This window comes from Balaenoptera musculus, chromosome 6 (genome assembly GCF_009873245.2).
Source record: "Balaenoptera musculus isolate JJ_BM4_2016_0621 chromosome 6, mBalMus1.pri.v3, whole genome shotgun sequence".
NCBI classification, from domain to species: Eukaryota; Metazoa; Chordata; class Mammalia; order Artiodactyla; family Balaenopteridae; genus Balaenoptera; species Balaenoptera musculus.
The window spans coordinates 113,236,004-113,249,857 of record NC_045790.1 but is presented as its reverse complement, the minus strand read 5'-3'; the positions used below and the strand labels follow the sequence as shown (position 1 = coordinate 113,249,857).

The 13,854-nt window shown below is 54.6% G+C and overlaps 1 protein-coding gene across 3 annotated transcripts; it reads right to left on the bottom strand.

Annotated features, from left to right (window-relative positions):
* Nucleotides 1–3,593: 3,593 nt before the first annotated feature.
* Nucleotides 3,594–11,742, bottom strand: LOC118897068 (ficolin-1). Of its 3 annotated transcripts, none has more exons than XM_036855864.1 (9): nt 11,632–11,742; nt 10,166–10,279; nt 8,620–8,682; nt 8,130–8,165; nt 7,320–7,352; nt 6,754–6,881; nt 6,140–6,269; nt 5,122–5,256; nt 3,594–4,049 (listed from the first exon to the last, which is right to left on the bottom strand). In XM_036855864.1, the coding sequence occupies exons 1-9, from the start codon at nt 11,732–11,734 to the stop codon at nt 3,802–3,804; spliced, it is 990 nt and encodes a 329-aa protein (XP_036711759.1). In that variant the 5' UTR covers nt 11,735–11,742; the 3' UTR covers nt 3,594–3,801. The 3 variants fall into 3 exon arrangements, with proteins under 3 accessions (XP_036711759.1, XP_036711760.1, XP_036711761.1); XM_036855865.1 differs by having other exon boundaries at nt 3,594–4,004; XM_036855866.1 differs by lacking the exons at nt 10,166–10,279; nt 11,632–11,742 and adding an exon at nt 9,634–9,752.
* Between the last annotated feature and the right edge of the window lie 2,112 nt (nt 11,743–13,854).

Genomic DNA, 13,854 nt, shown 5'->3' with positions numbered 1-13,854 from the left:
AAGAATCTGAAAAAGAATATACATATATGCATCACTTTGCTGAACACCTGAAACTAACACAACATTGTAAATCCACTATACTTCAGTTAAAAAATAAATATAAAAAACTTACATATAATCAAAAAAAAAAAAAGACAAGAATGCAGATACGTCAAGAGGAATATGGGCTGTGCAACCCCGTAAGAGCAACGTCTGGCGGGGCGTTAAATAAAGAGATAAAGTGTGTGCCAGACACGGTGACACAGAAGGCAGGAGGGACGATGAGCTGACAGGGGCTGAAAGACCCTCCAGGTCAGTGGTAGAGGGACTCGTTTGTCTTGAGCCGTAAGAGGGCAGGAGTGGACAGGGCATCTCGAACACGGACACCACAAGAGTAGGGAAACAGTGTCCACAGCATAAGCTGGTAGAGGGGAAGTTTGGGTAATAAAAATATTCACTAATAAGAGAAAAGGTGATGAGAACAAGGCTGGGGGAATGACCCCACAGGCGCTGAAACCTTGCTGGTGGGGCCCCACCTCCCCTCCTGCTCAGGAGAGGGTGCTGGGAACGAGACTTGGGGGATTTCGCTTATTTGATCCTCCCCCAGGTACCAGCATGGAGCTGTTCGAAACATCACTGAGTTTTGATGATTTGAGTTTGAGAGGCATTTGTGTTTAGGAAAGACTCTGCTTTTTAAAATTAAGGTTTGGTTTCTGAAAGCTACAGATTCAAAAACTTAGCCTAATATTTTACGTTTGGCATACAGATCTTGTTTTTCTATTCATAAGACCGGCAAATCTTAACAGTCACTCTTAAGGGTCTTTGAATACGACAAATCTGATTCATTAAACTTTCAAAACTTTGAATGGTGATAATAAGTGTAATATATTCAATTCCTTCTTGGGCATTTCAATTGCCTAGTGGACAAAACCTTCTTAGTACTAATTAATTTTTAGAAATCTAATGATTTCACTTAGAAATGCAACGAGCCCAGAGTTTCTTACATATTCCAATACGGTGTATAAATGCACCAAGCTTTCCAGATAACATTACAAGACTAAGTCAATTAGTTAATGACATATTTAACTTTGGATTTATGAGACCTTCTTTACAATAGGCCAACTTCTTTAAACATTATGAGACTATGAGATACCAAATCTACCCAGATTTCTTTTTAGAATTATGAAAGTCATAATTCTATGGCTTTTAGTATATTAATCATTTCTAGACTTACAAGTCTTCCTGGGTTTATAAGATGCTTACCTACTGAGGAAGAAAAGTGCAGTTTCAACTAGCAGACTTTACTTCTGTGGAGAGATTGTGGCCAGGACCTGGTGGGGTCTGGTCAATCCCAGGTGGGCTGCAGGGATCTCTCCTCAGTGACTGAGTCAATGACCGTGGACGTCAGGAAAAGATGTGCATGTCGCCCACATCCCTGGATCATGGGTGTATTTTTATTACCGTGTGGCCCACATGCTTGTCATCACAGCCCAGAACCCCAAAGGCCATCTGTGTCCCTTCCCAGTGACCACCCCATCCCACTCCAAGTGCAACCACTTTCTTGTTTTCCTGGTATACATTTACCACCTAAGTAGGCATCCGAAACACGGCAGGTCATTTTTTCCTTGGAAACAGTTTTGTACGAGGTGAAGTCAACAATATATATTCTCTTGAATCCAGCTTCCTCCGCCAGCTGCTGCGTTGTGCTCTGTCCGTCCTGTGTGTGCTCGTAGCTGTCCAATTAGCACTGCTGTGTGGCATTCTAGTGCGTGACTATCTCTGCATTGCTCTCTGCCTTCTTCCTGATGGGCCTTTGGGGGGATGCCAGGGTATGGCTGTGGTGAAGAGTTTGGCTATAGATATTCCTGGCGTGGCCCCTGGGGCACACAACAGTTATTTCCACGTCAGGCAGTGGAATTGTCAGGTTATGGGAATGCGTGTCTTCTACTCTAACAGTGGATGTCAAACTCTTTTCCAAGTTAGTGGCATCAATTCGCATTGCTACCAGCAGTATATGAAACCCCCCTTACCCTGCAGCATCTCTGACATTTAGTGTTGTCAGTTTTTCAAATTTTAGCGGTCCCGATGAATGTGTAATAGCATCTCGTTTTGGTTATAATTTGCATTTTGCTGAGAACCAACAAAATAGAGAAGCTTTTTATAAATGTATTGGTCCTATGGATATCACTTTTTGTGGAGTGTCTGTTCAAATCTCTTAACCACTTCTTACTGAGCTATTAAAATTTTTTACTGATTGGTAGGAGTTCTTTAAATATTCTGGGTATGAGACCATGATTTTTTTTTAATAGGTTGTGGTAGGCAGAGTAATGTTTCCCCTGCTAAAGATTTCCTGCCCTAATCCCCAGAACTGGTGAAGATGTCACCTTACGTGGCAAAAGGGACTTGGCAGATGTGGTTAAACTAAGGATCTTGTGATGGAGAGATGGTCCTGGGATACCCAGGTGGGCCCAGTCGAATCACATGAGGCCTTCAGAGAACCTGTTCTGGCTATACCCAGAGGGAGATGGGACCATGAAAGCAGGGTCGGGGTGATGTGCTCTTGCTGCTTTGAAGATGGAGAAGGGGCCACGAGCCAAGGAATGCCAGGGACCTCCAGAAGCTGGAAAAGGCCAGAAAACAGACCCTCCCCTGGAGCCTCCAGAAGGAACCAGCGCTGCTGGCAACTTGCTTCTAGCCCGGTCATACCCACGTCGAACTTCTAACCAGCAGAACTTTGGGATAACACGTTTCCTTTGTTTTTAAGCCACTAAATTGTTGGTAATGAGTAGAGACAGCAGTAGAAAACTAATAACCTACGTGTGACCAAGGGATTCTATCCCTCTGTGACTTTCCTTTCATTTCCTACGCTGTCCTTTGATAAACAGAAACTTTTGATTTAATGTGGTTGAATCCATCAATCTTTTCCTTTATGCCTGGTGCTTCTGAAGTCCCAGTTAAGAAACCTCTCCCTGGCCCGAGAGATTGAGAAAACTCTCCTTTACCATCTCCCGTCAGGCTGTTCGGCTTTGCACACTGAGGTCTACAATCGCCCCGAAGCCGAGGATGGTGCGGTGTGAGGCCGGGCCCCTCGGGGTTTTGTATGTATGTGGAAAGCCAGCTGCCCTTGTTCCGCTGGGCGGACGCAGCCCTCCCTGTGGATCTGTGTTTGGTGTTTCAGCTGCTCTCCAGGGAAGCTGGCCCAGAGCACCCACTGCATTGATTGAAAGCAGAAAGGTCCCTATTTAACTCCTCTCCCCCCTTTTTTAATGAGAGTTTTCTAATCTCAAAGTGACCTGTTTAAAGATGTGTGAAGATGCTGTGATCAATATCAGGAAGAGGCAGGTGACTTTGGATGAGCGAGGGGACATTCCCCCGCAACCCCGTCGATGAAATTAAGTGGGAGCTTAAGGCTGGGGTCTGATGCTCTGTGGAACAGCCACTTGCCCTCTAGGAACATCAGTGGTTGCATCTGCTAAATGGGCTCCCTAACCCTCCCTGCCTCGGCCACAGCCCCTGCTGTGGATGGGCTCTCAGAAAAATACTCAAAACAGCTGATGTTTGAGGACGCAAATGAAAACTGGGAGGAGAAATATCTGCCAGAAAGCCAACGGTTTTAAAACATGATTCTTCTTCTGGTGAGGCTGTGGGGCACGAGGGTTCGGACCCTCTGATGGGAGAGAAGGGGCTGGACGAGCAGGTCTTGTCCAGCAAAGGGGCGGCGGGAGCACGTGTGCTGGCCTTCGCTGGGGACTGAGCGAGGCTTTGGGAGGCCGCAGGCAGCGGGGCGGGGAGGCGGTGGGTAGGGCTGCCGGCCCCGCCCACCTAGGTGAGCCGCACCTTCATCGTGGATGCCTTGTAGCTGTAGTTGTACCCTCTCCACGACCTCCAGTTGACACCATTGGCATAGCTCGTGTGCGGCCCCCCGAGGTAGCGGCCGTTCAGGTTGGATGAGTGACAACTGTTGTACCACCAGGCCCCCTGGTACTGCACCGCACAGTTAGAGGAACTCTGGTCGTTGTCTTGGTCTTTGGTGGAGAAGAAATGGTCTTTGTGGGGCGTCAGGGAATCACCTGCTCGGGAGGGAGAGCGGGTGTTGCTCGGGCTAGAGGGAACCCGCCCTGACACCTGCCCAGCGCCACCTCCCTCTAGAGAGGCGACCCCCAGGGCGTCAAGATCCTGCCTCACCCTGGGGCAGATGGAGCCTCCTGGTCCAGGAGCTCTGCCCCGGGGGCGCATGCCTCCCTCCTCCAGCCTCACCTGTTTCCTCCCGGCTCCCCCAAGACCACCAGGACCCGCGCCGTCCTCTCCCCTGAGGGGCCCTCCCTTCCCCGAGCCCGCATCGCTTTTCTGGGCTTCATACCCACTCCCTGGGTGGCGCGGTCATCCCAGAGGGACAGCACGGCCTCATCCCGGGGCCCCCTGCTCCATCTTCAGCCCTGGGTGTGCAACTCACCCCAGCTCCTGTAGCACCCCACCGCCCTCCTCACCCCTGCCAGACCCTCAGCTGTACCACCTGCAACATGGAGAGCAGGGTCCCTGCCCTGCTCCTTCCCTGGAGGCTCAGAGGAGGCGTGTGCTTGAAGGCTCCCATTAGCAACCCCCCCCCACGCCCCGGGAGGGCCTTGCCCTCTGCAGCTCTGGTTCAGCACAAGCAGACAGGCTCCTAGCACCTTTCCTGAAAGAGTGCACACTGGGAATTCTCAAGAGGATGCACCATAAGAGATGCCTCCCCACATCCTGTGACCGGGGGAACTTTTTGGCAAAGAACAACCCACAGGGTTTGTGTTCCGTGGAGCCCAGTTTGGGAATATGGCTCTAAGGGCTCATATGAAATGACCATCCTCTTTCAGGTGGTAGCAGGGAAAGGGGTCAGTGACCTCAAGCCCCACTCAGAACAGCACACTGCTCTGCAGACACAGCCTTGGGAGCGGTAACTAATGGCGTCACTGGTCCCCGTGCTACACAGGGACTCAGGTACCATCGTGTCTGCATTCAAAGATGGAGAAACTGGACCCAGGGAGGGGAGCCCCAGCCCAGGGTCACTCAGGGGACACAGAGCCAGGACGCTCAGCAGGTCCTCTCTGCTTCCCCAAACCCCGCGCTGAAGCCCAGGCCACTGCTGTGCCCCGAGCGGACTCTCACCTGCGCTGCCCTCGACAAAGGCTCCCAGGACCAGCTTGTACTTCTCTGCCTCACCCGCCATCTTGAATGACTGGTACTTGGCAAATCGGTGGTTGCCCTCAAAGTCCATGAGGTCTACCCGGAGCTCGCTGCTTCCTGTTGGAGGTGGGTGCTCAGGTCCCAGCAGAAGGGACCCTCTGCCTCCAGGCACGGGGGAATGGGAATTTGGGTTTTAGGGGACGTCTAACTTGGCATCGGGGACAATTCACCGGGAAGGTGTGAGAGGCTGGGCTGGTGTGGTGGGAGGACCTCAGGGATGGCTCCCTGTTTTCAAATAGCTCCCCTGCTGTTCCATCAGCCATGCCTGAAATTCCACGGTCGGTGTTCCTCGGATGGAATGAAGCCTCGCTCTAGTTTGAAACCCTAAATTCTCCTGCAAAGAGCTGTGAATGCCATGGCAGGAAACCTTTGTATGTGTAGTTTCTTCTGCAAGAATTTCACGCATATGAGTGGACACCGTCAAGGTTGCCATGAGGGAGTGGAAGAATTAAGAACGGATTTACAGGTTTGCCGTTGACCTCAGGACCAGCTGTGAAGCTGATTCTGTGGAACGGAGAAGTGGGGTGAGGGGGCCTGCGTGGGGACCGCCACATGCACTGAGCAGGAGAGGCAAGGGAGGGGGCTCTGAGCGCCTAAGATCCCAGTTTCAAGGACGGACCAACAGTTGGAAGCGGGAGAAGGGCCACCCCAATCCAGATGGCCTCCTCCTCACTTCCGACTCTCGGGTCCTAGATACGATCGGTCCCGAGACCAGAAGTCGTCTTCACTCCAGTAATCCACCTCCTCCGATTTGAGCACTCAGAGAGTGTAAGAGAATACATGTCCTAGGTTCTCAGAGTAATAACCCTTCCTGCTGTCAGACGTGACCACCCCTGGGGCAAGGAGGAGCGGGGTCTTCTGGTTCATGTGGCCCAGGGCTAAGGTCAGGGGCATGTGGATTTCAGGCACCCCACCACAGAGCCCCCGGCCGTGGGCCTACCCTGGGCGGTCAGGGCGTGGATGTTGTCATTCCCCAGCCAGAACTCTCCCAGCTGACTGCCGAAGCCCTGCTTGTACGCGGTCCAGTCCCGGTAGAAGTCCACGGAGCCGTCACTCCTTCGCTGGAAAACCTGCACACGATGGGGAGGGCTGAGGAGACGGGGCCCCACTGCCGTCCCCCCACAGGGCACCCCAGCCACACGGGGGAGCAGCAGCGGTAGTTCACACACATCACAGGCCGAGGACCAGAATGTGGGTCTCATCAAAGAGCCCAGGGGCAGTCAGGGACACCCACATGGGACCAAGGAGGAAATGGAGGCTCAGAGAGGGCAGGCGACGAGCCCAAAGCCACACGGCTGGAGAGGAGTGGGCACCTCCGGGCCTGAGCCCCCCGCCCTGAGCCACGGGACTCCTTCCCATATGGGTCCACACCCCCCGCCCCTGACATTTCTGATTCTCCCGACCTCAGTGAAAGGACGGGGTCAGCCTGAGCCTGGAGGGAGTGGACGGTCTCACAAAGGCCACTAAAGAGTGATCTGCCACCAGGTGGGCCTCCCAGGCACGCCCACCCCTGCCCGGGAACCCCACGGCCATCACTGGGTCCCCCCCACTCACGGTCCACCCCCCGCCGTCCACGTCCATGTCACACAGCACGGTCAGGGGCCGGCAGTCGGGCAGGTAGATGGTGTGCCAGCCACTCAGATAGTGCCCCCTGGTGAGCAGCTCCTTACAGGTCCGAGGTCCTGGGAGGGGAAGCCGGGGAATGGACGCCAGGACAGGGGCTCTGGGCAGGGCAGGGGGGAGGAGGAGGGGGGAGGAGGGAGAGGCAGGGACACCTGCCTGGGGGAGGGGGGCTCTGCGTCCTGGGACAGAGACGCAGCCCCCAAGGCCACTCAGCTGTGACGGCCAGGCCCCGTCTACCTGGCCATCCCACCTCCCAGGGCTGCCCCCGCCTAGTCTCCTGGGCACCGGCCCTCCTCCAGGAATATACTCGAGTTATCGAGGCAACGGCTGCCTATCACTCGGGTAATTGGGGAGTCAGATATGCACAGAGAGGGTTTTGTCCTTGGAAGTTGGAACCTGAGTCTGTGCAGCTGGCCTTCTGGTCGACCCCCCACTCCCCCGCCCCCAGCAGGAGCAGGTCCAGGAGGAGGTCGGGGGGTCAGCGTGTGCGTGGTCACCTGTGGCACAGGAATGAAGCTGCCCCGGCTCTCCTGTTGTGGGGAGAGAGGACATGCACGTCACACGTCTGGAAACAGCACCCTGTGCCCCTCAGCCCCGTTGCTCCGTGAACACAGCGGGGAGAATGGAAACCATTATCCAGCTCTTTGCAGGACTCTCAGCCTCCAGCCCTGAGGACCAGTTCCTAGACTCAGCATCACTGGGCTTGCTTGGCCCCCACTGCATCTGGCCTGCCCGGGGGCTGGCGGCCAGCACTGTCGCACGGGACGCTGGCTGGACCGCCGTGCCGGCCACCTCGCCTGGGCTTCACGGCTCACGGCGGTGGAGGCTCAGCGCCCCCAGGCCTATCACTTTCCACAGCCTGTGTCTCCACCAGAGCCTCTGGTTGTGGACAGTATTGGGGAGCATTTGGGATGTGAGTCTGGGCCCCAACCTTGCACTTTGTATTTGTAGCCGGAGCATGTGACTGTGTCTTGGAGTTTTGCCTTTTCTTGCTTTTACAAATTTTTTAAAAAATGAGCATAAATCAGAAAATTATAAGCAAAATGTCCACAATTATGTAGTAAGGCAGTATTGCCAGTCACCGGGGTCCAGCTCTGGAGCCGCTGAGCTTTGAGCGCTCACAGGCCGCTGACAAAGCAAGCCGGGCTCAGAGGCCCCTCCTCCCGCACCCATCGGTTGGACGGACAGGGCCCGGGGTGTGGTCTGAGATCCTCTCCCAGATGGTGCTGGGAGTGACCGAGGCCCCTGGGATCCCCCAGCCCATTGCAAAGCCTGCCCAATGACCCCAGGGAGGCGGAGGGGCTCACCTTTCTCTCCGCCCGCGCCCTTTTCCCCTCGGTCTCCTGGGGAGAGACAGGAGATGCACAGGACATCTGGTCAGTGGACATCGACCCTCCGCTCTGGAAACCACCCAAGGGCTCAGTTCTTCGGGAACTGGGGCGTGGGGGACAAGGCTGGGGCTCTGGGCACCACACACGCGTGCTCCGCGGCCCACACAGCTTTCTAATGCCTGGGTCTCAGCCAGGGGAGTGGGGGGGATACTCAGAGGCCTGGATTCTTCCCTGGGTTATGAGAGGCTGTTCTGGGCCTGGGGCCCCAGACCCGGGACCCAGTTCACACGCTGTCTCGAAGCTCTTTGGAAACAGGAAGCAGGACAGGTCCCTCTCTGTCACTTGGCCTCCCTCCCTCTCTCTGTCTCTCTCCCATCTCTCTCTCCACCTCCTCCCCGTCTCTCTCTGTCTGTCCCCATCTCTCCTGTCTCTGTAGACTGGCCCCGGGGTCCTAGCTCTTCATCACCTTTGGTACCTTTGGGCCCGGTCGGTCCTGCCTTCCCAGGGACTCCGGGAGAACCTCGTTCCCCTGTAAATTCCAAAGATACATCTTTGAGGAAAATGCAACCTGAAGAATTCCACTTGAGCGTCTCTGCCCTAAGGAAAACAGTCCTGACCCTCCCATCCTAGCTGCGGTATCCTCAGGATCACTGCCCTGGGACTCAGCCCGAGGGTGACAGCAGACAGCGGGGACAAAGCACTCACAGCCACCCGGTGCCAACCGGCCGGCACGCCAAGCCCGGGCCCCAGGAAAACACCAGTGTTCTGGCTCCCGACCACCTCAGTGTAGCAGCCCAGGGCCAGGCCACCGTCACAGAGCCCCACCATCTACTTGGGGGCCTGGGACCAAGAGCACGTCCTCAGAGACCCTGTCACACAGGAGCCTCCGGCCCATTGGTTCTGGGAGGGAGGAGGGGCCCTGCCCTGTGCTCAGCCCTGGACGCAGAGGCGGTCAGGTGCAATTATGCATCCCTCCGTGGTGGTTCTCTTTCCACCTCCAGCGAGGAGGGGTCAGGAGCCACGAGGCCACCCAGGTCTGCATTATTGATGTTAGCAGGGGGCTAGGACCACCCAGGGCCCTTGCCCCTCCTCCTGAGCACTGAAGGGAGGGTCAGGAGAGGCGGCCCCAGGCTCAGCCGAGGCAGCAGGACCATCTGCCGGCAGGCTGCCCTCCCCGGGGAGTGTGGGTGTGGGGGTGTGGGGCAGAGGGGGCGCCAGCTCAGCTTGGGGCGGACTAACCACACCCACTGGTGGGCAGCGCCCCAGACTTGCTACTCCTCCCAGTGTCCCCCCCGCAGGATCCCCAGCCTGGAGCCCATCGTGGTGAGCACACGCCGCCCTCCCATCCCCAGGCCCTGCCCTGGGTGCCCACGGCCCCTGAGCTGGATACCTCCTAGGACGTGAGAGGCTGGGGACCTCCGAGCTCGCCCTGTCTCCGGAGCCCTTGGAGTCCACTCACACCCAGGCCCGGGGCACTCACCCCTTGAGCTGGGTGCACACCTGCCCTTCATACCAGGCTCGGGGCCCAAAACCCCACAAGGGGGCCAGCACGTCGACGGGAGAGGTGTGGAGCGCGCGGGGGCCTTCATACTGAGTTGGGGTGCAGCTCCACCCTCCCTGGTGATGGCTGAGTGCTCTGCGCCCCAGTTTTCTCATCTGCGGTACAGACAGCAAAAGCTGGGGCCTCAGTTTTCAGGTGAGAATGCCGAGGTACGTAAGGCTTGGAACTCTTGCCCACGGCCACGTAAAGCCAGGGCTGGATCGAGGACCAGGAAGCGGGTGCTCTATGAAAATATACCCAAATGTGAGCTCACAGACTAGCTGAGACCAGCCCCCTCCTCAGGGAATGACACATCCCGGTGGGCCACAGGGGTCGCTCCTGACGCCAGCTCTGAGCAGGGTCGTGACCCAAGCCTGCGACCTGAGACCCACAGGGGGCACTGCCCACCCAGGGTCTAATTTGAGAAGAGCCGGTGCTCACTGACCCCCCACCCCCGAGCCAGAGCACGTACCTTTCTGTCCACTGGCGCCTGCCTCTCCCTTGGGCCCTGCGGGTCCGGGCAGCCCCGGGCATCCTCGGAGGATGGAGAGCTTGTCGGAGCCCTCCAGACCCACCAGCTTCACCTCTGCAGAGAGACACAGAGCGCCAGTCAGGGAGCTCGTCCTGGGCCTGAGAGCCCTGCAGAGCCGGCGACGGGACACCCGAGCCACAGGGATCTGCCACGCGGCGACCTTGGCCTGGGCTCTTGGCTGTGGCCAGAGTCACCCGTCTCAGATGAAGGGTCAGCCTGGCAGTGAGTTTCCCGCCTCTGGTGGGCACTGGTCAGGCGTGGAGGTGATGCAGGGCCGAGCCCTGGCCTTGTAGTGCCCCCTGCCTGAGCCACCCTCCCCCCAGCCTCAGTGCTGTGTGTCCTTGGACAAGTCACTCAACCCCTCTGAGCTCTGTCCCTTCGGTGCCCAAGAGGAGACAGGAATAGGACTGTGGGGAGGATTAGATTAGATAACGCAGATTTTAAACTTCTTAGTATAATTCATGGCATTTTAAAAGAACCTCATAAGCAGTGGGTACTTTCACTAAATAATAACAATAAATATTTAAAAGACTTGGGAAATCTGGGTCAAAGTAACATTTTCACCCCCAGACCTTGGACTTTTGACCATAGAATTCCTGAGCTGGAAGGGGTCTGTGTAGGTCTCCTGGAGAGGGGACACATTTGATCCAAGGACACAGAGCAAACTCCAGTAGAACTGGAACCAGAGATTCATTTCCTTCTCAGAAAAAAATAATTTTGTTGATTTCAAAACTGAAATATCCTCACGAGAGACAACTTAGAGGATGTGGGAATCAGCTGTGCTCTCACTGGAGACACGGGCAGCTGTCGTTTTGGGGTCTGTCTCCAGCTGGGACTCTCTCATGGGAGCAGCCTTATGCTTCCCCCATAAATACGTCCTCAACTCAGGGGGAGGCTGGTCTGTCCTCAGGGGCAACCTCTTGCCAGGTGTGGGGCCCATCCACCTGCGTGGGATCGGGAGGGAGACCACAACCGCCTCTTAGACCCGAATCTGCTGAATCGCACTCTCTGGGGTAAAAGCCAGAAATCTGCACTAACAAACCCCAAGTAAGTGTGGGAGCCCTTGGATTAGAACATCTTAGAACATCTTTCTGAAAAGTCCAGGAGAAGACGGAGAAAGTGATGGGCATGGTCCTTCTCCTCGGTGGCAGAGTCGAGACCTGGCTGGGATGCTTGGTGGGGCGAATCACAGGCTTGAGAGTTGGACAGACCTGGGCTTAAATTCCTGCTCCTTCCCTTCTGACCTGTGTGACCTTGGGCCTGTCGTGTCCTAGTCTGAAGATGAAGTTGAGCCGTTGAGTGTTCAGAAGAAGATGCATATGGAGGGTTTAACCCTAGATACTATTTGTGGTCAATGAGTGGGTAGTTACCAGCTTTCAGGGACCAGAAATTCAGGTCCATCTCACCTGGGCAGGTGTCTGCAGTCTGGGCAGCCAGGGTCTTGAAGCACAGGAATAAGAGCAGCTGGCCGGTGGGCCCCAGGGCCACGGCTACTCCGCTCAGCTCCATATCCTCTGGTCTTTGACTTCACTCTTGTGAGCAGGGGAAGCCAGCCCTTGCCTGGGCCTGTGGTTTCTCAGCTCCCACAGGGACACCCACTTCCTGCAGCCTCTTTGGTTACACCAACAGGAGGTACCAGTGATGGCAAAGGGTGTTTCCTTCCTGCTGGACCCCACCATGCTACCCGCTGAATCAGGCTCACTTCCCTCGGCAGGATACTCCATTCCCAGCCGAGAGAGCTCCCAGGACCCCTCTGTTGGAAAGGGTCTGCCTTCTTTGTGGCTTAAGGAAAGCCGAGTCCCCAGACCCCCTCCTCACTACCCAACTACACCCAAACAACACTCTGAGACCTTGACTGCGGTATAAGGAGGAGTTGGCTAGAGATGCTCCTTCCCTCGCCTGATTTCCAGAATATTCCAATGACTGAGGCAGTCCTTGAGCACTTAACACAGCGGAAGAGAAAAAAATCCTGAGCACTTCTTTTGTGCCAAATACTACTTACGCCAGCCCCATTCGGAAGACACTATTATCTAAATTTCACAGGTGGAGAAACTGAAGTCACACAGCTAGTAAGAGCCTGACATTACCTCGAGTCTGTCTAATGCTCCAAGGACCACTGGGTCCGGTCATTACACCAGAAGGCGAGGCTATGTCTTATCTCCCCCCAAATCCCAGAGGCCATCCTCCACATCTTGTACTATGATCACCCTTAACCAGGACATGTGGTGGGCATTCTGTAAAGGGCTTCTGCAGATGTGTAGAATGACACTAAGGAGAGTAGGATGAGGACAAGAGGGGAGGAGCTGAGCAAACCACTCTTCTGTGGTTTGATATTTCTCCGGGCCAGTGTTCGTGGGCTGGTGTCCCAACCACACCTACTGTCCAACTAGGAAAGAAGCAGGGGATGGCCAGACCAGATGTTTAGCAAAAGGGGTTTAGGTCCATCTCTATGGGCACTGGAATGACACTAGACTTTGCAAATTTTTGTGCAGTGGCTCCAGCCCATGGAGACGGAGGGAACAAAGAGGTCGCGTTGCCTCAGGTGTTGCATTGCCTCAGGCACCGCTCAGCCTCCCTGAGCTACTGGACGGGGCAGCCTATCCCCAGCATGGGTCTGGATTTCATCTGTTGGAGAGGGGCCAGTTCAGGGATGTTCACATGGTCTTAGACAGGACAGGGAGAGAGGCAGCCGGTCTTTGTCCTTCAACCCCATCTGCCAGTGACAATCCCCGGCCCCTGATCCCAGGGTGCTTCCTCTTCTTCGCACTGCCAATAGAACGAATGCAGGTGAGATGTTGACAACACAATCAGGTGTCACTTTAATGTTCCTAAGAGTATGTGGGCCTAAGAATACAAAAGAATGCAAGACTCTGTCAAGTTCAGATATCTTAAAGTGGGATCAATCAAGGTCATTTGACTTCTGACAATGGCAGGTTAGGTATTTGGGGCCATCTATCCTCATAAAGACAAACAGACAAAACATTAAAAAAGAGATTTGCCTGAAGGCATAGTCAAGTGAACCACATGGGAATGGGTTACTTTGCTATGTTCTTGAGAGCAACAGAGATCTGGAGAGGGGAGACCAGCATGTGGGGTCTCTTTTTGCCAATCCCCCAAAGATAGCTGAGAAGCTGGTCAGTTACTTCGATAATTTTGCAGCATTGAAGGTCAAAGTTTGGGGTCTATGTTCTGTCAAAGGAGTGGATTTGGGGTGGGATCCAGAAGCATTTCTTCCTAGAAGTAAGAATGAATCATCAATAGGCAGCCCTAATGTGGACTGCAAACTGGTTTTGAGACATCTAGGTGTCCCAGGAAAAAAATCTCAACTCCTGAAATTCTAATAAGATCTTCCTAGATCACTAGTATCCACTTGCTCCGAGCTGAAACCAACACAAATCTTGTTGGAAGGAGAACAGTATGACCCCAGGACTTAAATGATTTCTGCAAATATATGTATTTTCCAAATTAAATGTTAGAACACAATAAAAGATAACCAGGTTCATGAGGATAAAAGACAACATGTACAAGAACAAATAGAAACAACAGAGTATAGAAACAGATCCCCAGAAGCTACATACACTGAAATGACAACATAGTTAATGGTGAAAATTGAAAAGCATCCTCAGAGA